Below are 26,336 nucleotides of genomic sequence, written 5' to 3'. Positions count from 1 at the left end.
TCGAAGAACCCTTAAAATGAACAGTACCGGAGTACAGCGCACATGTTTTTGGAGACATTTTCTAAACATATTTCTAATCCTCTATTTATATAATATAAGACAGATTCAGATCACCTAGCCATTATAAATTATAAATACAACCATCAAAAGCAAAAAATAAATTCTTACCAAGCCCCTATTTCCTACAGATTAAAAAAAGCCCTAATTGAATTCATTATCTGTGCTAGTACATGGTGGTATACCAGATTGCTAGTACATGGTGGTATACCAGATTGTTAGTACATGGTGGTATACCAGATTGTTAGTACATGGTGGTATACCAGATTGCTAGTACATGGTGGTATACCATATTGCTAGTACATGGTGGTATACCAGATTGCTAGTACATGGTGGTATACCAGATTGTTAGTACATGGTGGTATACCAGATTGCTAGTACATGGTGGTATACCATATTGCCACCTCTCCTACTGCTCTGAACTTACTCCTACCGCTGACACTGTAAAACTATCAAATACCACTCACTTACAGTCAGGGCCGGATTAAGCGTATGGAGGCCCCTGGGCTAAGGGGGCTTCCATTCCCCCGTGAGGCCCCCAATGTGAGCCCCCCCCCGTGAGGCCCCCCCGAGTGCTTACCTGTCACTGAAGTTCTCCTTCCGTGGAGCGCTGTAAGCTCCTTACTGAGGAGATCTTGCGAGAGTGAACTCTTGTGAGATCTCCTCAGTAAGCAGATTACTGAGCGCCGGGGACGGATGACTGCAATGAAAGTGCTCAGCAGCATTACTGATCGGACCGGTGGCGGGGGCGCCCCCAACCCGATCAGTAATGCTGCTGAGGACTTTGAAGGGCCCCCTGGATGCCCGAGGCCCCTGGGCTATAGCCCAGTTAGACCTCGGGTTAATCTGGCCCTGCTTACAATTTCCATATCAGCACTTCTAAATTTCCATTTCGCCCACTGTGTGTGTTTTCTGGAGCGTTTTATAAACCCCATATAAAATGTTACTTGCTAGTGTTTATCTTACACATCTATGTAGTCTTCTGGGGTCTTTGTTTTGGTGACGTTTTCAGCATGCCGAACCAGCCAGTTAATCTCATTGCGGCAAAAGGATAAAGCCATAAATACAAATAGAGCCTGAAATAAATTGTGATATTGATCAATCCAATATGATTAGAAATATTATTCACTTCTCTATAGAAATATCCTAGAACCAGGTACCTTAGGGCCCAGCAGTCCAGGCTCATCTGCTAGAATAGTCTCCAGTTCCTTCACCGCCCCTCTGAGGAATGCACGTCTCGCACGGTGAAATTGTCCCCTTGGGAAACCAATCCATATCTTATTCAAGTTACATATAAGTATATATTATTATGTAGTGTATTTTTACTAATCTGTTTTATGAGTCTCTGCAGACTAGCACAGAGGAAGGAAATACTACAGTAAAACAAAACACTTTAATGCTTATAGTGACATAAATGGCATCTTGTGGTGTCAAATGGGAGGGGTTAAATGCCATTTTCCAGCTACAAAGTGCAGCTTTCATAAGAGTTCAATCAATATAATGGTAGTTTTAGGTTGAGGTGAAAGAAGAATGGACTTCTCCTGTCATGCTGTAGCAGGCCTGGCAACCTGTGGCTCTCTAGAGGTTATTATTATTAATAATTTTAATTTATAGGGCGTCACATGAGGTCTGCAGCGTCATACAGAGGGCAAACAACAAGACATGGTATAACAGTACAATACAGTAAACATACAAAACTACAACTCCCAACACAGCTACTGGGGTGCAAGGGGCATATTGAGCACAGATTGAAACCTGTGCCCTTTAGTGTGGTTTGAGCCACTGAAAGAGGTGTGAGGACAATGGAGGAGTGGAGTCAAGGAGCCCAAGGAGTCGGTGCGTAGTGTAGCTGGTGAGCAAAATATATAGGTAATTATAACAGGAGGAAGAGTGCCCTGCACACTAGAGATTACAATCTAAAGGGGACATGGGGGTGAGAAAATGTAAGGTGATCAGAGGGCAAGAAGCAATGAAGTATGAAAGAGGGTGAGGTATGCTGAATGGTGAAATGGTTAAGTGGAGGATTTGTAGTTTTTTTTAAACAGGTGGGTTTTCAATGACCGTTTGAAGCTGTACAGGCTTGGATACAGGAGTGAGGTGTGGTTACCAGAGGGATGAAAAGGTGATGGTCATTGGCCGACACGAGAGGGCGGGAGGGAGTATATATGGAGATGAGGTTGGAGATGTAGGGAGCAGTGAAGTTAGAGAGGGCCTTGTACGTGAGGGTGAGGCGTTTGAAGAGGATTCTGTAGTGGAAGGGGAGCCAGTGGAAGGCTTGGATGAGAGGCAGATGTGGAACAGCGAGAGAGAAAGATAAGTTTAGCTGCAGCATTGTGAAACGCAAATGAGAGAGGAGAGTCAAGAATAACACCCAGGCAGCAGAGTTGGGGAACAGAGGAGATAGTGGTGTTGTCAACAGTGGTAGAGAGCTCAAGAGAAGAGGAGACTCTTGAATGGGAGAAGACAATGGGCCTGATTTATTAAGGAAAGTAAAGCAAAAAAATTAGTAACTTTGAACCTTGGCAAAACCATGTTCCATTGGAGGTGGAGGTAAATTTAAAATGTGGGGGCGGATTTATATTTGGGGTAGGGCGTGTCCTAGATCAACTTTAAAGTTCAGTGTACAAATAAGCTATCAATCATTTGTGTGCTAGATGAAAAAACAGCCAGTATTTAACTTGTGTGCAAAATAAAAAAAAATAATTTGCACCCCTTGCATTGTAACATGGTTTTGTCCAGGAGAAAACTTACTCATTTTTTGCCTTACTTTCCTTAATGAATCAGGCCCAATGAGTTAAGTTTTGGCCATGATAAGTTTGAGAAAGCGTAAGGTCATTCAGAAGGAGATGGCAGAGAGGCAACTAGGCACCCGAGAGAGGAGGGAAGAGGAGAGATCCTGAGATGAGATGAGAGGTAGACTTGAGTGTCGTTGGCATAGAGGTGGTACTGGAGGCCCAAGAAACTGGTGGGTTCATGCAGGGAGGAGCTGTATGGTGAAAATAGCAGAGGGTCAAGGACAGAACCAGTGGGGAGGAGAACCAGAGGTAGAAACAGAGAAGAAGCGGTTGGCGAGGTAGGAGGTGAACCATGAAAAGAACGACAACAACAGATAACTGGCAGGGTATGCTGGGACTTGTAGTTTTACAACACCAGGAGAACCACAGGTTGTTATGGCCTGCATGCAGTTTCTTTAGAGCATAACTGTTCAAAAGAGGAGGAGCGTTTCTCCTTCATTTCATCCTGTCACCATGGTTAGAGGTGAACCACGAGCACTTATTAGAGCGCTAATTAAAATATCACATTCAAACACTCCTATGGGACAACACCTTTAACCACAAGTGACATAATAAAAGTAATGTAAAGGAGGACTGTTTGGGAATTGATGTGCTCTGCAGTATGGTAAGACCTTGCTATGTAGAAAGACTTACCTGTGCATCATAAAATGCTCTTTACATTCCTTCACATCTGCCACACGTTTCCCGTACCTAATCACAAAAAATAATTATATGGAGAGATTATATGCAGTGGTTTCCTGTTACATCAAACATAAACTTTTGAAGATATAACACATGGTAATTGTTCTAAAATGATATTAATTTACATATAAATTATTTCCCTATAAAAAGTGACTTGTGATGTCACCACTTATAATCAGCAAGCTAATCACTGCCAGATTTATAAAGAATATTTAGGGGTATATTTACTAAACTGCGGGTTTGAAAAAGTGGAGATGTTGCCTATAGCAACCAATCAGATTCTAGTTATCATTTATTTAGTACATTTTACAAAATGACAGCTAGAATCTGATTGGTTGCTGTAGGTAACATCTCCACTTTTTCAAACCGGCAGTTTAGTAAATAATATACCTCTTAGTGTTACATGAAGTGATTGTAGCTAATAATAACATTAGACATTATGCCAAAATCATGTTCTCTGTATAAAAGCACTGCCGCGGATATTAATGATGCAGACAATAAAGGTGGTGTTATCTACAACAACTAATCAGATGATAGCTTTCATTTTCCCAACTGGTCTGGAAAAGTGACAGATTCTGATTGGTTGCTATGCGCAAATGCACTTTTTACTTCTGCATCAGTTTTCATAAATGTAAATCTGATATAATTACCATTCAGCTTCCTCTACTTTACTTCTCATGCCAACCTGGCTTTATTTTGGTGAATCTTAATATTTCAAATAGCATAATAAGTTAAATATAGGAAAAATAAATACAAATACTGTATTTTTTTACACCTAACACCTTCCCCCAACTAGCAGAAACCTGGTATCCGCACACTGTTTGGGAGACGGCAGTATTCCTTGTTGATTTTTCCAGGTATAAGAGCCTGGAGAATTTGGAATCTAAGCCAGACAAAAATTGATTGTACAATCAGCCGTCTCCAACACAATAGCTCAGTTTAAATTACTTCCAAAATTGCAGACATTGATGCATGGAGTATACAGTGAACAGAGGGCACAGTGGGATGAGTATCATTATAATGGGGAGTGCTTGGACTAGAATCTTTTTGCATATATAATTTATAACACACCCTTTTATGCTGCCAAAGAAATCCTCAGTAACACGGTGTATTAGCAGAACGTCATCCCGGATCAATGTGATACACTGTGAACCCTGAAGAGCCAATTTCCAAAGCTCTAAGCTTGCCTGGTGTGTGCTCAGCGCACTGTGCGATAGCAGAAATCCAACTAAAAAGAGAGAAATGATTTGGTTACTGCTGAGTAAGTGTCAGATAATTCATGTTATCATTTCATCAGCCCAAGGCAGCTTTAGACCATTTCAATAACTTGAACAATTCTCTCAAAATAAAAAGTAACACCCAAAACTATGTTGCTATGTTTTAGAGAAGGGTGAGCTGTACTACCTGGTTTACAATGGCATAACAGTTCTGATTAATCAAAAGATCAGTTAAAAGTTATTCCTGCCCTAATTTTTTGAAAGTCTATCCCTTGTCACTGACTTATAGGGACGCTAACCTCAAACGTTAAACATTTTCGGTGCTTATCTGAGAATAGCACAGAGGAATCTATGAACCACAAAAAATGCTTTCATTTTGTGCAAAGGCACCTAATTGTCCCCCCTAGAGCATTTCAAGGAGCATGTCCTGTGAGGATTCACAACACTAGCTCCAGATGAGATCTGTCAGAAAACTATTCTCTGTGGTCCAATCAGCAACCACTGTGACGAGCCAATCTGAATTTTGGCACTGTGGTGAGCCAATCAGTGACTCGCCGCATCATTTCCCCGCCCACTTGCAACAGTTTATATTTAGCCGTCGCGAGTGAGTCCGACTGTGGAGAGAGACCTGGAAGAAACTCCAGAGAGAGGACGTCGGATCCACCACAGAGGACAGCAGCAGACTTGTGAGGACGGCGGCAGTCGGTGAGTCGACCCAGAAGATGTCAGGTTCAAGAAAGAAGACATCACCTGTGCACTGAGAAGGGCGGGGCCGGCATGGTAAGGCAGAAGACTTTTGGAGGTGTATACAGGAGAAGCAGCAGGGGGAACGCACTGTGTCCTCACGATTCCCTCCTGCTGCCTATGAAAACTGCCAGAGACAGGTAAGGCCTTTGAGCACCACTCTTACAGGCCTGTGGCTATCTGCCAACTAGGAATAGCCCTGTGCCAGATATTTTTCTTTGGCGTCATGTTTGCTGTTGGACACAGAGTCAGGACACTTGTTTCCCATGCTCAAAGGAGCAAGAGGAATAGAGATGGCAACAGCAATGACAGTTAAACTTTGTAGGTCCCTGAGTGGCACTGCAATCAGACTCATTTACTGCAGGTCTGACATAAGGAGTTGCCTATGAGTAGATGTAGAGGGTAGATTTTTAAGAACATTTGACAAGGGAGCAATTTAGTCTAGTCAGATTATGTAGATCAATATAAGGCAACCTTCTGCCCTCTAGTTGTTGTAGATCTACAAGCCTGAATATAGCTGTCATGCTGGGGCTTGTAGTTCCACAACTACTGGAGCATTCTGGGGTCGGCGGAAGGGGGGGTTCTCTTTGGATATATAATGCCTGGCTGATGATGAGTGCTAAGGGGCAGCAGAGAATTTATTTCTGTGACTTGTCTATCTTCTGCATTAAAATTAATGGGTCAACAGATTAAAGGTAATCGAATATTATATTTATCTTCCTCCTTATTGCTTGCTGGGTCATATTGTTATGGATAGATGGTGCAGTGTTGGGACTGGGGACCATAATAATCTTCGGAGAGGTCAAATTAAAATGATTATTTCTTTGTGGGTGAGGGAGTACTTTGGGAATTTAATGATGTCTGAGTGGGAGGCAGCAGGAAATTAATTTCAGTTCTAGGTGTGAGTGACACAATGTCTGAGGATTGGATAAGGGTGATGAGGAACAGAGTTTTATGGCTATGTGTGGGGACATGTGTGTGCTCGGTGCTAACTGTCTAGAAGACTGTATGTCCTTGGGTAAACACTGTAAATAAGGTGGTTTAGTGGAAAGGTGTCGGGGAAAGCCGTGAGAAAGGTGTTTTGGCATGGGAGAATTATCGGTGGAAGGTTGGGGCAGCAAACCAATACCTCTGGCTCTGGAAACAACAGGTGAAGGGGATTCATTGTAAGGGCAGAGGGGGGTATGCATGGATTGGAGAGTGGCAACAGAGGTGGTTTCCCCAGTAACATTAATTCATTTTTACAAGTGTTGTGTACCCAAAAGACTGAGGGCTTGCTGCTGCTAGAATTATGTGTTACTAAAAACTGGATGATTGTGATGTACATATTTACATTTTGGTTAGTAATCCAATTAGAGGACCCAGTCATAAGCAGGGTTTTGACTAAAGTTTAGGAAGTGAGATAGACACTAGTATGATGTATTATGTTTGTTAAGTAAAATTAAAATGCAGCTTTGTTTTTCTGTAAAATAATAAATGCGAGTTGAATAAAGGTCCTGCTAGAAAATTTTTGTTACTTGCGTCTTTCCATAAAAGAATGGTGGGGAAGAGTCCATCAGATAATCCTTCCACAGAGGGCTATGTGCACGTGTACTCCCCCCCAGTCAAGAAATAGTGCATGGGAAGCAATAAAAGTACAGTTGCAGCAAAACAATTCTAACCAAGGTCACTGCATTTTGCTTACCGACTCTTTGCACTGTAGTCAACTGAAGACAAATATATTGAGCATAAGGTGCTTGTTTATGTTTTAGAAATGGTGACAGTGAGTCCCCACACCACCATCAGCCCTCAAGACAAATTTCTGTTTGCTTCATGCTCTATGGAAGCAAATGACACTAGTCGTGTGTGTGTGTGTGTGTGTGTGTGTGTGTGTGTGTGTGTGTGTGTGTGTGTGTGTGTGTGTGTGTCTTGTTATCTACATCTCCATGAGGCACCAATAAGAGTGTTGTTATAAAACTTACTCAGGATCCATTTTTCCATTGTCTCAAAGGGTAAATATTCACACGGCATCTGAAGAAGACATTAAAATACTGGTGAGATAATGGAAATTAAGGATTTAATGGAAATATAAATATAGTGACAGTAATGAAGTGTTTGGACAGTGTTACTAATAAATGCTCCATATAAAATGTAATTACATACAAAAAAAATGTACAAAATATACAAAAAAATGTTTCCCTCCAAAGAGTAAAATGGGAATCTTCTTTCCTGCTGCAGCTCAAATGGAAATATCAGTTCACTAATGCTAAGTAAGCCCCTAAGACCAGCATGTTTTTTCAACATCGTTCATATAGCTTGTAGCCCTCCTGGTTACCCACTGGTGTTCAATTGCTGCATCTGATTTGCATTTTTAACACAAATACAATGCAAACACTTCTAAAAATAAAACCTTTTCTATTCTACTGGCCTGACTCATGTTTGGATGTACGCATATTTGCGTGCAGTATCTTGCATGAAATAGCTCTGCACATACTCAGAAATGGACCTTATACCAATCAACGCAATGGCTTGCAATTCATGTCTACATGTAAATGAAACTTACGACTGTCTACAACTGAGAGGCGGATATGGGAAGTGGTGGGCTAACCTAGATCAGGTACAGTAAGTGCTTTCCGACTCAGATGCAGCTGACTCAAGTCCCGGGATTCTCGTAAGTACGCTTGGTTTCAATACACAATACAATCTACTGAAATATAATTTCCCTCTTTAGCTTCTAGAGAGCAGAACCAAACCCCGACCAAACTGTACACCTCTGTTCTACTGAACCCTGTTTTCTTAGCTTACCGTGTCTGAAGTACATGGAGAGATCATTGCTGCTGGATTGCTAAGGAGACTGAAGAGTTGAGCCGCTCTCCATTGATCTGCTGAGTGAGACCTCCGACAGAAGAGGAAGTGTGTGGACATCAAGGCGTCAGTTACTGTCTGGGTTACAGCAGGACAGATTTAATGCCAATTCACTGAACATGAGCAAAACATCTAAGGAATCTGTGACAGTAATTATGAGCGAAATTCCTGAACCTCAAGACTACGATACTTTGACATTCAGGTAAAATGTACCAAGGATGGAATAGATCAATGGTTAATGTCACTGTAACAATGACACTGAAATAATTGCTGGAGAACTTTGTATGAACATTGATGCCATTTAGAACACCGGGAGACAGGGGCAACGTTTTCTTTATAGCTGATTTTCTCAAGAATGTGTTTAATAACTGTACATTGCAATTATGCTTTTACTCACACTGTACAGTTAATGTTAGATTTTTTCAAACCTACATGACAGATACACTTAAATACTAATTAAAGTAAACAATTGAGGGCCCCAGACAAAATAACCAAGGTATAGGAAGCACTATATATTACTATATATTTCATTACCACCTATATAGGATAAGGCAGAAAAGAATTTTAAATTCCTGGATATCACTGAAATATAATAAATGTATTTATTTAAAAACATATATTATAAAATAAATGAATAAATGTTAATATAAACTTCACAATTTAAAACATTTTAAGATGTGAAAAAAGTGCACATTACAAAAATATGATTGGTTAATATCAGAATGCAAATGATGTTCTAATTCTGAAGAACTAAGGGGGGGGTTTAGTAATGTTAGCATACAGTCCCAAAGTCAATGAATATTTATATTCCCGCTGGTATTAGTGTAAGATTTATATGAGTGACCAGCTCCTCTAAATTTTTCACAAAACATTATATAGATGTAATAGAACCTCCCTCTAACGCATTATAGATGCACAAATCCCATCAATTATAATACTACATAGATGGACCTGTTCTGAAAGCTGTTTGTACCCTCTCTGTATAAAGTGTTTTAGTTGTCTGTATAGGGCAACAAATTCATAAGAACAAATGTGCGGTAAATCTCGCACCAATACAACCTCTCCTTTTTATGTACCTTGCGAGTGGTTTCCGTTCCAACTGTGAACACTTAAATACTAACTATTAGCGACAATCAACAATTTACCAGTCTAACATATTACTAATTTAGCATTGATCTTGACTTGCGCTATTCGATAATAAATTCAAAATTATTACCAAAGAAAGAATAAACGTTTTAAAAAAAGAGTTGTTGAAGAGAGACAAATGACACAAGTGTCTGCCACTCAATGACTGTGAAAAATGTTACAATAGATTTAGATATGACATAGACAGACCGAAAATAGATATAGTGTATGTGTGCATTCATCTCCTGCTGTAATTGGGGTGATTTTTATGCAAAGAGTCGCTAGTAAGCATACTTGTCAACTGTCTGACTCTCCGCTCTGGGAGATCCCGTAGGGGAGGCTACATGACAAGTGCAGTTAGCATGGTGCCGCAAATGGGGACACATTGTCCTGCCAGCACCATTACAATCTGTCAGAGGTCTGAAATATGGGACCATAGTGTATTTTAGTAAGTATATTCCAGCATTACCTTAGAACCGTGATGGGCGAGCTGATACACTTCTACCTTTCAAAAGGGCCGCACAGTACCCTTAATCTCATTAATAAGTTAAAACAATTAAGTTAATCAAATAAAGAGACACCTATCTGTAATAACATATCAGTAGGCATTTAAATCAAGTGTTAGAAGCTGTAACAAACAAATCTGACAAGAAGGAGCAGGGGGCCATAGATGAGGCCCTAGAGCAATCTGTTACTCATTACTGTCTTAAAACATAGGAGTAAGCTGGTTTTTATTCACCAAAAGGGAAACAAACATATTTAAAATCAAATATGAAAGACCTGCTCACCTTAGTGTGAGGTCCAAATTCCTCACTTAACTTTTTCAATGGATTGTCGTACTCCAGTAACATCTGTCCCAGCCGTGCATATGATGGGTCACTGCAGAGCAAATATTACATGGAAACAAATGATATGGGTAATTGCAGCAGTCTCACTTACGATAGGAAACATATATTATTGTGTGTACTTGTATTTTGTGCAGTTGCCTAATGGCAAAAGTAGTCCATACTGAAAAAAGGCAATATATCTGGTTATTTTTAAAGTTACACTACCATTAAGTACAAGGTGGTAGTGTAACCTTCCCTCAGCTGAAGACCAGGGGGAATGATACATCAAGAGATTGTGGCTTGTGATTGGCCGCCCCACTCACATCCCCCCTCTTTCACAATTTTAAGATGCTTAACAAAAATGAATTACAGAAATGCAGCCATTTTTCAAGTGGCTTCCGTTAGGATAGGTGGAAAGGGTGCTGAAATACCACCTCCTACTAGGTGGCAAAGTACCTTTAAACAAGTAGGGCCGGAGTCATTATGGAAAGTAAGGCAAAAAAGGGAGTATGTTTTCTCCTGGACAAAACTATGTTACAATGCAAGGGGTGCAAATTAGTTTTTTATTTTGCACATAAGTTAAATACTGGCTGTTTTTTCATGTAGCACACAAATACTTGATAGCTTGATACACTGAAATTTAAGGTTGATCTAGGACATGCCCTACCCCAACTATAAATCTGCCATCACATTTTAAATTTACCTCCCTCTCCAATGCAACATGGTTTTGCCAAGGTGCAAAGTTACACCTTTTTTTGTTTTACTTTCTTTAATAAATCTGGCCCGTATTGTTTTGTACTTATAGCTGTTCCAGATTCTGAAGAATAAGTTGTGACAAAGGTCTGTACAGTCTACATGATGTTGAAAAAAACGTAATTTAAATTTGTGGCAGTGAGAGAAGGAGTGATTTGTCTGGCAGTGTTAATCGGTGGTGCTTCCGGTACAGTGTTGCCCTAGTGTGTAGTGTCTTTACTGTGCATATATATACAGACCTTGCATGTACTCAATTTCATTGAATACATTGGACTTAATTTGGACTAAGGGCTAACACTTGTTCCTAAATGAGGACATCTATGGCAGCCATTTAAATATGAAATAAAAGCACAGCACTTGGTGAAAAGTACTGACATTTGCTGCATCACGTAGCGGGTCGCAAGGCCATGATGGCACAGTTCTCAGTGAACCACATCATCAAACCCCACCCACTTCACTAGGGAAGTGAGTGGGGTGTGGGAGGATCCACTGCTCTCCCAGAAATTCTGGAATCTCTCAGACATTCCATGAGAATAAGCAAGTATAGTTTAGCATTGAGAAGCTGGCACATCCTAGTTTAACTTTAAATTAGAACTTGAAAATAAAACTGCCCAAGTATTTGTGTGCTATATGCAGAGCCGGACTGGGACTAAAAATCAGCCCTGGCACTTATAGTCCACAGGCCCACCTCAGTTCCAGCAGGAAAGAAACCGAGGTGGGACTGCGTGGCGGCACCGAAAAAGGCGTGACCACATTGTGTTGTGGGTGTGGCCAACATGGGGCAATGATACATTCATTAAAATAAAACATAACATTTATCACGCCACATCCGAGGCACATTATGACAACCCCAGCCCACTGTACTTATCTATGGTGCTGCTGACATCCATCAGGGTGGGAACTTCCTGTAGAGTGAGCAGGGAAGCTCTTAGTCTCACAAGATTACCAAATCATGTGAGACTTATAGCTCCTCGGCTTGCTCTGCAGGCTGTGTCCTATCCAGAGACTTGGAGCGGGTATCCGCTCCCTCCTGCTAACCAGAGCTGGATTAACGCTTGGGGGGCCTGGGGTATTTTAGACAGGGAGCCCCTATTATGTAACATGGCTATCATTTTAGACAAATGTTACACAAATACACAGGCAATACTGTGTGCAATACTGTTAGTTGCACGCAGCTCTGCCTTCACAAGCAGTACGGTGTGAAGCGGGACTTACCTCCCAACTGTCCTTGTAGTCGGCCCAAATCTCACTAAATGAGACAGTCACCAAAATTCGGGACTTCCCCACCAGATTCAGGACAGTTGGCAGACTGTCCTGCTCTCTCCTACCTGTCTTGTTAGTTTCACCAGCTCTGGCTCCTAGGGGTAAATGTATGAATCTCCAGATTTTTCATCTCCGGCGTGTTCAGCCTCTTCAGCGCTTAAATTTAAAGCGGTGCTGCATTGTAAAGGGAAGTTTCCCTTTACAATGCAGCGCCGCTTTAAATTTAAGCGCTGAAGAGGCTGAACACGCCGGAGATGAAGAATCCGGAGATTCATACATTTACCCCCTGGTGTCTTTAGTTCAGTTGCTGCTTGTCTGGATACTGGAATGCTGGAGGCCCTTTTGGAAAAAAAATGGGTACATGCACTTTAGAAAACTCCAACCAGCCCTGGTGTTTAATCAATACAACCCATGTTTTATAATTAGGCCTCCCTCCAGCCCCAACAGTAAAATACTAGTATTCACATTTAATATAAATAGCTGCTGCTGCTGATAAATAAACCTATTTCCCTCCCTCCAAACAACCCCAGCAATAAATGAAATAGCATTTAGATTTAATAAATATACCTATTTCCCGCAACCATCACTGCCATTAAATAATTCATATTCACATTTTTTTCCACAAACAGCCCCACTTTCAATTAATAGCCCCCAAACCACCCCATCATTAAATTAAAGGTCCAATCACCCTATCTTAAATTTCTAGGCCCTAATATAAAATTAACCCACATCACCCCATAAATAAAATAGCACTTATTAAATAATTAGCCCCCACCTAAACTTCACCATTAAATTACTAGCCTACCTCCCACATTATATTAACATTCTCCTCCTTCCCTCATGCCTGAGTACATGCCCCCAATTGATATTATGCCACACAGTAGTGCCCCAAAATCATATTATACCAAAAAGTAGTGCCCCAAAATCATATTATGTCACACAGTAGTGCCCCAAAATCATATTATACCACACAGTAGTGCCCCAAAATCATATTATACCACACAGTAGTGACTCAAAATCATATTCTACCACACAGTAGTCCCCCAAAATCATATTTCACCACACAGTAGTGCCCCAAAATCATATTATGCCACAATAGTGCCCCCAGTTGAAATTATGGGACACAATAGTGGCCCGAATCATATTATCCCGTTTTTTGTGTGTCACCTTTTCTCTCCCCCCCCCCCCCCACCGTTTTTTGTGTGGCACCTTCTCTCTCCACCCCCCCTGCCTGTTATTGTGTGGCACCTTTCCTCTATCCCCCCCCCCTGTTATGTCTGGCACCTTTCCTCTCCCCCCCTGTTATTGTGTGGCACCTTTTATGTTCTCCCCCCACCCTGTGTTTGTGTGGCACCTTTTATGTTCTCCCCCCCCCCCTGTTATTGTCTGGCACCTTTCCTCTCCCCCCCCCCCTGTTATTGTCTGGCACCTTTCCTCTTCCCCCCCCCCCCCCGTTATTGTGTGGCACCTTTCCTCTCCCCCCCTGCTATTGTTTGGCACCTTTTATGTCCTCCCCCCCCTGTTATTGTCTGGCACCTTTTATGTTCTCCCCCCCCTCCCTGTTATTGCCTGGCACCTTTCCTCTCCCCCCCCCTGTTATTGTCTGGCACCTTTCCTCTCCCCCCCTCCTGTTATTGTGTGGCACCCTTTATGTTCTCCCCCTCCTGCTATCATCTGGCACCATTTATGTTCTCCCCCCCTGTTATTTTCTGGCACCTTTCCTATAACCCCCCCCCCCCCCGTTATTGTGTGGAACTTTTTATTTCCCACCCCCCCTGTTATTGTCTGGCACCTTTTCTGTTCTCTCAACCCCCCCAATTTTGTTTACCTACCTTCTTCTCAGCTTCTTCTGTTTCTGTCTCCTGTCAGCTCTTCAGCTGCCTTCCAGGACCTGTACTGATCACATGTGCCGTGCGCAGCGCTGCGTGCGGCACATGTGACCAAGAAGTGTCAGTGCATGGTCAGTGCACTGACTGTTTGAACCGGTCCTACTGACCTTCGGCCCTTCTGGCAATTGCCAGAAGTGCCAGATGGCCAGTCCGGCCCTGGCTATATTCAATAGCAAACAGTGTTCATACCGTTCAACATTTATAGAGGCAAAATAGGACCCGATTAAACCATGCCCTTGATCCCACATTCCACCAAATTATCCCCACTTTAGGATAAGCTCCAACCACTCCATTGCAAGCAGCACCTATTCCCAGTCAGCAAATCAATGAAATCAGGACCATTGGGGGATATAATGTGTTATACAATGATGATGATAGTTTTTGCAGTATTGGAGAAGAGTTTTTTGTCTGTTTATAATACACAAGTGATGTTAATATATGTATAAACTGCTGTAAATAATAGCCTGATCAAAAGAAAAACATATGTAATAATGTAGTACTGTTCTGATATGCTTATAATTTTCAGTGCAGAGTGAATTATCCCATATATAATGTAACGGTCTATATTGGTACCTGCAGAGTTTGTTTATTTGATAAGTTTAGTGCGTGTTACCTACCTGTGGCTTTGTACCATTTCAGAGGCGCAGTTGTAAAGAGCGACAAGCGTTTTTCTATCATCAATCCGTGACATTAGCATGATGACGGAGAAGTAAGTCACTATCAGGTCTAGATAATTCTTAGTGAAGGTGTAGTTTACATTCTGCAAGGTTATCACATAGGAAATAAATATTATGTTATATTAGGAAATATTCCTAGCAGGAACTTTCTGCTAAAATAATAATATATTGCATTAACTGGTCAATATTACTACTATTATTACATTATAACTAAGTATTACTAATATTACTACTAATACTACTATTACTACTATTACTACTATTACTACTACAATATTAATTAAGAGTACAAAACATTAACTGGAATAAACAAAGTGATCTTCAAGCTATTGGTTCAAGTAGTCCTAAATCTTTCTAGTGACACACATACATAACTATCACATAACTAGCTGGTCCATTGGTAAGTCGGTATGCACATTTTTGCAAATATAGAATGGTGACTTGTAAGCTTGATATTTAAATGACCAAAACCGGGGAGATGACTGGGCAAACTAGAAAGCATTATCTTCATTTGTAAAGGGTCGCAGAGATTTTTCAGAGGGTTACTGAGTTTTTTTTGCTTGTTCAGAGGTTGTGTGAACTTAGATTTGTTTTTAAAATGGAGTATCTTGCTTCATTGTACAAAGTGTGTAGTTGTGCACACTATGGGCCTGAGTCATTAAGGAAAGTAAGGAAAAAAAAGGAGTAAATGTTCTCTGGGACAAACCATGTGAACAATGCAAGGGGTGCAAATTAGTTTATTATTTTGCACATAGGTTAAATACTGGCTGCTTTTTTCATCTAGCACACAAATACTTGATAGATTATTTTTACACTGAAATTTAAAGTTGATCTAGGATATCTGCCATCACATTTTAAATTTACCCCCCCCCCCTTTTAATGCAACATGGTTTTGCCCAGGTGCAAAGTTACTCCTTTTTTATGCTTTGCTCTCCTTAATGACTCAGGCCCTATAAGTGTAACTAAGTGTAACTATAAGATTAAATATGATAAATTTAAAGCTGTCCGCACACACTGGCCGATCCAGGTGCTTTGCTCAAACACTGAGCGTCAAGATAAATATCCAGTTTGGCAACACATTGGTGAAAAAATTGAACTGGCTATTTGGCACCTGGCTAAAGAAACCAGATCACTCCCGGCTGTCATAATAAATCCTAACATCTGTATAAGCGTTGTTAGTAAAGTTGTCACAGTTATATATCATAAGGCTATCAAAAGACTCCTGGGATTTAAAAAAATATACTGATAATAACTGTTCATTTTAACTTTAACAATTATGGTAACTGAAAACATGTACTTACAATGTCAAAGTAACACTGACAAGCATCAATTGTGTTCAGCAACTCATACACATGATCCTGCAGGGAAAGATCAAAACATAATTAGGGCTCTGTTCTTTGTACCAATCAATGTGCTAGACCTGAAATTGCCAATATCAACATAAATCACAATTAATTTGGATGATGGGGCATGGCCAGGGCTGTAAAAGAGCAGATGTGTCTCAGCAGAGCTCCGATCTGGATAAAAATCCTTGTTTACATCCTGTTTCCCGGAACTCCCTTTGTGTCAGGGACCCCTAAACACTTATGATTACTATGAGTGCCATTTTGGATTGTCACTCCTGGCCATTAGCGAGTCAGTTTCCTATATTGAAGAGCAGGAAGCGGCACCGATTTCTTCTTGTGATCGAAAATCTCCCTGGAAACAATGATATACGGAAGCACAAAGCACCAAGTTGCCTCTTGTGGCTGGCTTATTACTCCTGCCCTTTCATAAGCTGTGTATGGATACTCTGATATGCATGCTAAGGGCTTCCTTTAGAGTTGAACGTAAAGATGCACTGGTTGCCTATGAGCAGTGGTGGAAGTGGGCTGATATACGGTGGTTCGCCATACTGCCACTTCTCCTACTGCTTTGTTTGTAATACTATCAAATTCAATTCTCTTACATTTTACATAACGCCACTTCTAAATTTCCACCATTGCGTATGAGCAAAGATGCATCTGCATACTTATATTTCCATATATGTATTTTGAGTTGCACACATCTTAAGATGTGTCTAAATAAACAGAACTCAGAATGATGGGTGCATAATATATTAGATCTATAATTGAACACTTACTGCCTTAATAAAATATGTATAATAAGTAATTATGTAAATAGCAGATGACTAGGCGTATAAACTGACAAATAGCTAAATCCAAAAGAACAATCTACAGTAAATACAATTAGATCGATTCACCTTAAAACTGAAAACAAAGATATATTTATTGCAAGCGATACATAAAAAAACAAGAAGAAATCACAACTCAGTCATTTAAGTTAGATAAACTAAACTTGATAGAATAGTTGCTATTAATGTTCAGTAACTCTCAAATGTCTGTAAGTCATAAAGTATTCAGTGCTAAATTAGAGGCGTTCCCTGGTGGCTCGCTGTTAACTTCTCTCACAAGAAGTTGTGAGTTAAGTTACAGGATAATTCAAGGGCTGGTTTGTTTCAAATATGTCAGATAATCAGTCTAAAATACAGCAATGGGAGAACTTTCCCTGACATCGCTCATGTAGTTGTAACACTGGAACATAAGGATCGTCTGCCCTTTCCTTTATGGAATCCAATTACTTCTTAACCAAAAGATGTTAATTGATCAGCCTTTTGTACAACTACATGAGCGATGTCAGTGAAAGTGCTCCCATTATAATAATTAGACTCACGTTCCCAAACCATAGAGATAAGTCTTCCGTCTTATATATAAAGATTGAACCATCTATTCAAAGCTGGCCCCACTTTCCTGCAGACTGTCATTAAAGCTTACATTATAATTGCCTAACATGTTTCTTTATAGACCTTGTGTTATACTCAGAACCATATGTAGTATATTCTGACCAAGTTTGCTCTGTTATTAAAATCCCAGCTATCCAATCTGTTCACAATTTATTCAATTAATATTTAATAACTCCTGTTAAGAACTTAATTTAAAGTGAATCAATCTAAATGTTAACTCATAATCAATAATATAAAAAGACAAACATTTATTAAAAATATATAACACATATTTCGCTCTATTCCCTATCTAGTGCCTATGCTTTTTCTCAAGAAGTTTTACACCATTGCGTTTAAGTTCATTTGGAATAATTGGCGTCCCAGACTCTCTAGAAAGAGAATGTTTAGATCTAAAATAAGAGGTGGCCTAGCCACTCCTAAATTGGAACCCTACCAACATGCTGCTATTCTAGATCAGCTTAGAGATTGTCAGTCTCCTTCCCCATTCAAAAAACCTTGGGTGGACATTGAGCAAAATAGTTCCTTTCCATTCCCACTATCAGACCTCTTATGGCTGGATAAACCCAGTAGACCGAACCCAGTATCTACACTTAGAAGTGTTAGAGATTCTCTTACTACTTGAGACAAGATGATGACCCTCTTACCAGAATATCATGCCCTTCCTCTAGTCTCTCCACAATTGCATTGTCACAACTGATCCCAGACATCCGTCTTGACTTTTGGTATAGGCAGGGAGCCAGACGAATACAGGATCTTTTGGATCCCAGCTACAAGACAAGTACGACATTCCAGCTCGAGACTTCTATATGTATCTTAAAATCAGACACAGGATACAATCCCACCCCTCACACCCACCGGTGTTGAGGTCGACCCCCACTGGTATCCAATTATCCCTCTCCCCTGTTTCCCAAGCAGGCGGCATCTCAACATGGTACCGGCTACTTTTAGCCCCTGTTGACAATCAAGACTTGCTGATTCAAGCTGTCTGGGAAACGGAACTAGATACTACTATCTCAGCAGATGTTTGGGAGAAAATCTTCCAAAACATATATAAGATGTATTAAACACTCGGAAATGTTGATTAAAGTGGTTCATAGGTTGTATCTTACCCCAGATAAGCTTAATAAAATCTTGCCTTCAGAATCTAAATATTGTTGGAGGAACTGTGGTGAGGCTGGCACGCTTATGCACATTTTTTGGACTTGCCCTAAACTTCAGTTATTGTGGGTTGAAATCTTTCATTTCATTTTTCAGGTCTCTAAGGCTAACATTTCTCCTTCTCCAGCTATGGCACTTCTATACCTATATCCTCCACACCTTAGGCTTCACAATCATTATGTCACTGGATACATACTTATCGCAGCTAGAGCTGCAATAGCACAGAATTGGAAATCCCCTTCAATTCCATCCCTTCCTAAAATTATACCTAAAGTTCAACATAGTTATGAGATGGAAACCATTGGTTTTAAATATTCTACAGCGGTCTCCTCCTCGTTGATAAAATGGTTTATATGGTATGAGTATTTTACGAAACATCGATCCATGTCAGACCCTTAAACTCTGAGTGTTCTCTTAGATGTGCATTTCTGTAAGAACCAAAAGTACTCTCCTGGTAATTTGACTGTCTCTTGATTTGTCTCTGCTCCCCCCTTCCTATTTGTCCACCCTCCCTTACCTCCAGATGTTTTTGTCATAAGTACTTAGCAATGTTTTGTGCGTTTATATATTTTTCTTTTCTTGATTGTATGTCGGCAGTGTTGATCGATCACTTTATTCTTTTTTCTGTATTGTAACCAGTAATCACTGCTATGTTTGTTACATGTGATTTTAAAAACTCAATAAAAACCTTTTAAGTAAAAAATATAAAAATATAAAATATATAGAAATATAATTAAAAAGCATCTGGCCATCCACTGCCATAGCCGAATAGCTAACTTAACATATCAATATAATTAACCATATTTCTATTCAGCAGTAAAGATGGTTGGCCGTAATCCTTTCTGCTGTTCATACCCTCTGATCGGTGGCGCGTCATTGTTATTTTCTCTTTTTTATCTTAAGATATATATAAACTTAAATCATTATGTGAAATATCTCATTGCCTCGTCAAGATGCACAACATACTAGATTGCTGAGCCAGTCCATCTGAAAGGAAGGTTGGCAATATGCGGACACAAATGCATCAATTGCATTGTCATCAAGATGACCAGAAAAACAGACTTCAATAATGTAATCTGAGGTTTGATGGCCACCTTAAGGGTTCTGAAGGAAGAACACCTAATCTGTGCCTTTGGAAATGCCAAGTTCTCAATAATGTTGGTGGTTCATCCTGGCAAAGAACACCACCTCTGGGTGCACCGCTGTGCACTTTCATTGCCAAATGACTTAACTGACATGATCAAGATGAAGTTCTACATTTAGCTCAACAGAGGGACCCATTCCACTTGACACCCGGATCTCAAATAACCTGATTCTGTTTTGAAAATTCCAAAGTAACAGGCTCAGTTTGCCTCCACATATCGTACGCCCAAAGACCTCATTTTGAAATATGCTGTGCAATATCATTCAAAGTCTTGTGTGGCGGCAGACAGCCAGGCAAGTTTCTTCACTCCCGTGAAGATATGCTTACATGGCTGGAGTAGCATGAGGCTGGACCAGGCAATCCATCACAATTGCCTTAGGACAGTGGGATGCCCCTACCGACATATATTTTCCCTAATATAATTTCAGTGTGAATATCTATTCTTGATGTTCTATTGTGGATACTTGGGGCTTTCTTCATTTTCAAAAGGAATGTGAATGCAACTTGCATTTTAAAAAAGAAAAACACACAAAATTTGTTTTCAAATTGTATTCAAATACAAGCGGATCTCAAGAACTGTTTCCATTTGAATCTGGGTATAAGTACTCTCTGGTTATATGTTACTTGCCATATGCAGACAGACACAACACAGTGCAGGATATGCACATGCATATGTGCAACATAAAGTCCCATCAGAATGCACGAAAAAAAAAATATTTAACAAAATCAATTTACAACTCTTAATACTGTAATCATTAATAAAAAATATATGTTTAAAAAAATGTATTTTTGTTTTACATGAAATACATAAATCAGCATGTTCTTTATTGTACATTTCCTAGTTGCATCCACCCTTTCCTGCCCCCATCCCCCCCTTTAAGTCATAGGCAGTTGGGAGTGTCATTTTCGTGTGGACATGAATTGCATGCAATTGCTTTCACTGGCATAAGTCCCGTTCTGGTGCATGAGCAGAGCAATTTCACGCAAGATATGGCACAGAAATGGACTTGCATTCAAAGATTAATAAGACCTTTGATGTCAGGGCTTGAAGCTATGGATTCTACAAGTGTGGGCCTTTTAGTTGTAATTTCGTACTCCAACCAGAGGTGCTACTGTATCTTGGATTTCTGCTGCTGCAGCAATGCAGTAGCTAATAAATCCTGCTGCTTAGCCCAGGAGTTAACAAGCTGAATCTGTTGCCTGGCTTTTAAAACTCTGACACTATCTGCAATCATGGTCAGTTCATTGGTGAGCTTGTGCTATCACATAGTTACAGTTTCTGTGATTCATTTCTGATCCTGTTTCTGCTATCCTGAGTTCCTGGAAGCCTGTTCCTAGTGTTCAATCCTGAGTTATTGGCTTCCTGCCACTAGTATGCAATTCTGAGTTCCTGATATCCTTCTACCAGTATGCAATCCTGAGTCAATGTTACTCTGCTAACCATGTGTGAATTCCTGTTACTCTGCTACTCATGTGCTATCCTGAGTTCCTGACATCATGTACCGTGTAATGTCGAAGTCAGCAAATTGGATTAAGTCATTTCAATTAAAGTCTAGCAAACTTGGTTGTCTTTGTCTGAAAAGATGCGTACGGTACGCATCGACGTACAAGGGCACGCTACGGCGTGAAAGGGCGTATGCATCCACTACACGTGGCAGCAACAGTAATTGGTCTTTTACCATACATTCGCACAAACACGCATACTTATAAAATAGTACACATTAATGGTAGTTGCAATACATAGTCAGTTATGTCGAAATATAGTAGTATTTATATGTTATATCAGAGTTACATGCATATTAGTGAAATACACGGAACGGGTTGAAGGAATAACATCATGAGTGGTATCATAATGAACCTTGTTACATATCCTACTGTTTGGTTCACTCTGCGAGGGAATCGCAGAGTGCATACGCAAGTTATGAATGATAGGGAATTATGAACTACTTAAGACTAAGGAATCCTGGCGGGAAGAGCAGAGCATACCCCCTGCAGAGATGACCCCCTCCTTTGGATTCCTTAGGATGAACCAGCCAATGATTGACGACCCCTTGGACATTCCTGAGACCCGGACCAATAGATGCAAGCTATACCATCTTCATTGTATTACTGTATTTGATTGTGTATATAAGCAGCATCTTGTGATCCAGAGTGCAGACATCTTGTCCCCAGACTTCAGGATTGAATGACTGCACTGGATCCAGAGCGCCTGTGATAAGTAACGGCTATATTTACTATTACTTCGCTTGAGCATATTATTCTACTTATTGCGAATAAATCTTTGTGCTTTGGAAACACAAATCGAGGTTCGACAATCGTTATTGGTTAGCGACAATACGCACATAACAATTTGGGGGCTCGTGAGCTTTGGAGGTTTCGTTGCCGATGATACGCAAGACCAACGGATTTCGGTTCCTCAACAAAGGGTGGTAGACGTGTCATAAACGGGTAAGAACGCATGGTGTTCAAAACCTGAATTTTACTCTGTGTTGTGAAACCGAATGTCCGTTTTGCATTATCTAGGGCACGCTAACTAGAACCTAGGGACAAAAGAGAAACCTGTTTCTTTTTTCTGTCATTGTGCGTTTTAACTGTATTGCATTGCTTAGCGTATGTGTATTTCCTGCTGTGCGTACGCAAACTTCCGGTAGACTTGCCACGTGGTTAAACAATCGTTTTGATAGTTATTATACATGCATAGTATAATTACTTGTGAAAGCCTCTGAGACATTATTACTATTGTTGGGAACTTTTGATTTTCTGCGCAGAAAAGGTGTATAGTGTGTGATGTTGTAACGTAGATACACTGTTTATTATTCATTGGTTCTCAGTTGCTGTCTGACGAGGCGGATTGCCCAACTGAAGGACGGTATACAGGGCAGGTATACCGAATGCGAAAACGTGTTTTTCGCAAAGCGCTACCAATAGATCGCAAGGTCTGCTAATAATTAGTATTGGTAGGCAGTGCGATCCAATCGCACCGTTAGTGCGAATTGGTGAAGCAGCTAGGAGGAATTATACTGGAAAGGCAGGTTAATTGTATTAACTTGCGCTCCCAGCGATAATAAACTCAGCAGATTTTTGTGGTTGAGCCAGGGTATCGAGGAGCTGATAGCCCTTGGGGCCCACAGTGATATTTCTGTATTAGGGATCCTCGCCTGGTGCGAGAAAAGCGAGTGAATGCGGCTAAAGGAAATACGTTCACCGAGCATTATAGATCTCTAGCGGTGAGTATAGCAACAGAGTTGAAATTATTAGGTGGAAAGAACAGAGTATTGCGGTGTGTCTGTATTTCACATTTGGCCGGAAGGAACAGAGCATTGCGGTGTGTCTGTGTTCCGGGTAGAAGGTATATTGTTCAACATGGGTGCTAAGCATATGCTAGAGATGGTCAGTGTACTGCCTAAGGAAGGCCCTATTGGTTCAGCGAGGTTTCTCATGTGTAAGAAATATGGTGCATACACAACTGTGTATTGTGACACGTGGGTCGAGATGACCAAAGCTTGTGATAGGCCTTTCCCAACAATAGGAAGTTTTAATGCAGAGGTACTAAATACTGTAAAAGATAAAGTATGGTTGATCAAGTCAACGAAAAAGAGAAATAGACATAATGATTGTTTAAAATTGTGGCAAATGGAAGGTAACACATGGCAGAGCAGCGAATGCAAACCGGAAGTAGGCGTGACGAAAAGCGCGCGCAAGTCGGATGTAACCGTTGCGAAGCGTGGCGAACTCAGCGCAAGCGCGCCCCCGCCACCTTATGTGGCGGGAGGGGTAAGTACAGCCGTTGTTAAAACTGAAAATAGAAAGATTGCTAAATTGTACCCTGTTTTAAGCCAGTTTCAATCAAGTGTATCTGAAAATGAAGATGAACCCACTGTGATTTCGGCCATTGCCCATGCTGTTAGTGTACTAGAGGCTCAGCGCAAGTATGAGAAAATGGCTGAGATAGGTGAGAGTAGCGTGATCACTAGGAGTGAAAGCGTTCTAAATCTAGGACCAGTAAATCCTGTAGTGTCCCCTGAAGTCAGTGTACCAGAGGGTGCGTTCCCAGTCCGCACAATATCAGTTCCCAATGGGAAACCGGATAAGGATGGTGTAGTTCCTTTAAGAAATGTTACAATGCATTGTCCCTGGACTAGATCAGAATTACGTTCCATTATGACTGAATTCCCAGACCCTAGAAAGGAGTTAGCTAAATGTCAGAAATTTGTTAAAGATTTAGGGAATGCTCACGAACCAACCAGTAAGGATTGGCGGGTAGTGTTGAGGGCGTGTCTTCCTCCCAATACTAACATACAAAAATTTATTGAAGATTGTTTGTTGGAGGAAGATGACACCTTGACTGATGAGATTAACCAACGGAATATAGAACAAATTGTCAAACACTTAGCCATCTGTTTTCCAGTAGTAGTAAATTGGAGTAAGATTTTCACCATTAAACAAAAGGATAGTGAAACTGCCTCAGATTACTTTGCTAGAGCTATAACAGCGATCGCACGATTTACTGGGATATCCAACATAAGTGAGGATCCACATCACAGAGATGTAGCTGTAGGAGTACTGATGGACGGCCTTAGAGAAAATTTAAAGACGAGGGTACAAACCACATTACCTAATTGGAGAGGCGTCACGGTAGACTCTCTTAGGGAGTCTGCTGTGGAGCATGACAAGAACCTTTTTAGAAAAAGGGAAGAGAAAAGTGATAAGTTAATGACGGTAAGTATACAGGCTCTAGAAGGGGTGCATACACGACCACCAGCATACAACCCATATAACAGGAAACCTAAAGTGATCAGGTGTTTCAACTGTAACGAGGAAGGACATTACAGGAGAGATTGTAAAAAGGAAAGACTCAATACACATAGGGGTGGGTCACATAGATATCCTCCAAGGAGGGATTCACATGGACTAGAAGACTCACATCTACCCGCTCATATTACGGCAGCAAATGCTGAGCGGGAAATCAATAGTCAGCGCTAGGGGTCAGGTCATACCTGTAGTCTACAGCCAGTGAGGTTAACTGAGAGTCAGAGTGAAGAACCAACAATGATGGTTGACATAGCTGGTAGGAAACAAACTTTTCTTGTAGATACAGGGGCGGCCCGATCTGTGATAACCTCTCCTTTCAATCTACAGGTGACCAGTAAAACTATTCCAGCTATGGGGGTAACGGGAAAAGTGTTACGTTATCCTCTAACTAAACCCGCTGAAGTTACTATCGGCCCTCTGCATACTAAGCATTCGTTGCTCCTACTAACTTGCTAGGGAGAGACTTGTTATGTAAAATGGGATGTGTCATATACTGTACTTCAGATGGTGTGTTCCTAGATATACCCGAGAAGGTTGCACATGAGGTACAGGACATATTGGACACCCCTCAAAGGTTAATGTTACACTCTCCTGTTATAGAACAAAGTCCATCTCAAGTAAAGGGGATGTTGCTGGAAATACCAGGTTCCCTATGGACCAGAGATGGACAGGACACTGGACTGATGGCAAACGTAGCCCCTGTCATGGTCAATCTAAAAAGTGGTAGGATAGCTCCAAAAATCCCACAGTATCCATTAAAACCGGAGGTGGAACTAGGGGTATATCCTGTTATTGAGAGGCTGTTACAACAAGGGATTTTAATTCGTACAGCCAGTACAGCAAATAGTCCCATTTTTCCTGTGAAGAAGAGTGGGGGGAGGGGCTATAGATTAGTCCAGGACTTAAGGGGTATTTACAAAGTTGTTGAGAGCCAATTCCCCGTAGTGCCGAATCCAGCTGTCATTCTCATGCAGATTCCACCGTCTGCCAGTCATTTTACTGTCATTGATCTATGTTCTGCTTTCTTTTCAGTCCCTCTTCACCCTGACTGCCAATACCTTTTTGCATTCTCCTACAGGGGAGTGCAATACACATGGACCAGACTACCCCAGGGGTTCATTGACAGCCCCAGTATTTTCTCCCAAGCCTTACATGACTGTTTGCAATCCTTTCAACCCCACAATGGGTCTGTTCTAATTCAATATGTGGACGATTTGTTGTTGTGCTCTGATTCTTTTATGTCATGTTTGCATGATACTAAATTGTTGTTGCTTCATCTTTCACAAACAGGGCACAAGGTGGCAAAGGATAAATTACAGCCATGTCAGACTAAGGTCAAATACTTAGGACACTGCCTCACTAAGGGGCTAAGACACCTGACAACCGACAGAATTGAGGCCATACAACACATGACCCTGCCGCAGAGCCAGAAGCAGATTCGTACTTTCTTGGGGATGTGTGGATACTGTAGGTCCTGGAGCCCAGGTTTTTCTATTCTGGCATTACCATTGCAGGAGCTAGTCTCTTCCTCAAAACCAGAACGTGTTGTACACACAGAAGAGTCAGAG

At 40.9% G+C, this 26,336-nt stretch overlaps 1 protein-coding gene across 1 annotated transcript in view; it reads right to left on the bottom strand.

Annotated features, from left to right (window-relative positions):
• The window catches only part of NCKAP1L (NCK associated protein 1 like), a 163,207-nt gene that overhangs the window by 99,913 nt on the left and 36,958 nt on the right, over window positions 1-26,336 (bottom strand). Inside the window, exons 4-12 of the mRNA XM_075199242.1 lie at window positions 16,174-16,230; window positions 14,813-14,955; window positions 10,252-10,342; window positions 8,279-8,416; window positions 7,456-7,504; window positions 4,605-4,761; window positions 3,486-3,542; window positions 1,218-1,314; window positions 1,024-1,133 (exon numbers count right to left, since the gene is read on the bottom strand). Of these exons, the coding sequence (XP_075055343.1) occupies window positions 1,024-1,133; window positions 1,218-1,314; window positions 3,486-3,542; window positions 4,605-4,761; window positions 7,456-7,504; window positions 8,279-8,416; window positions 10,252-10,342; window positions 14,813-14,955; window positions 16,174-16,230 (899 nt within the window). The remainder of the gene's footprint in view (window positions 1-1,023; window positions 1,134-1,217; window positions 1,315-3,485; window positions 3,543-4,604; window positions 4,762-7,455; window positions 7,505-8,278; window positions 8,417-10,251; window positions 10,343-14,812; window positions 14,956-16,173; window positions 16,231-26,336) is intronic.

This window comes from Mixophyes fleayi, chromosome 2 (genome assembly GCF_038048845.1).
Source record: "Mixophyes fleayi isolate aMixFle1 chromosome 2, aMixFle1.hap1, whole genome shotgun sequence".
Classification (NCBI taxonomy): Eukaryota; Metazoa; Chordata; class Amphibia; order Anura; family Limnodynastidae; genus Mixophyes; species Mixophyes fleayi.
Note: the sequence above shows the minus strand (reverse complement) of the source record. Positions and strands in the feature narration are given on the sequence as shown.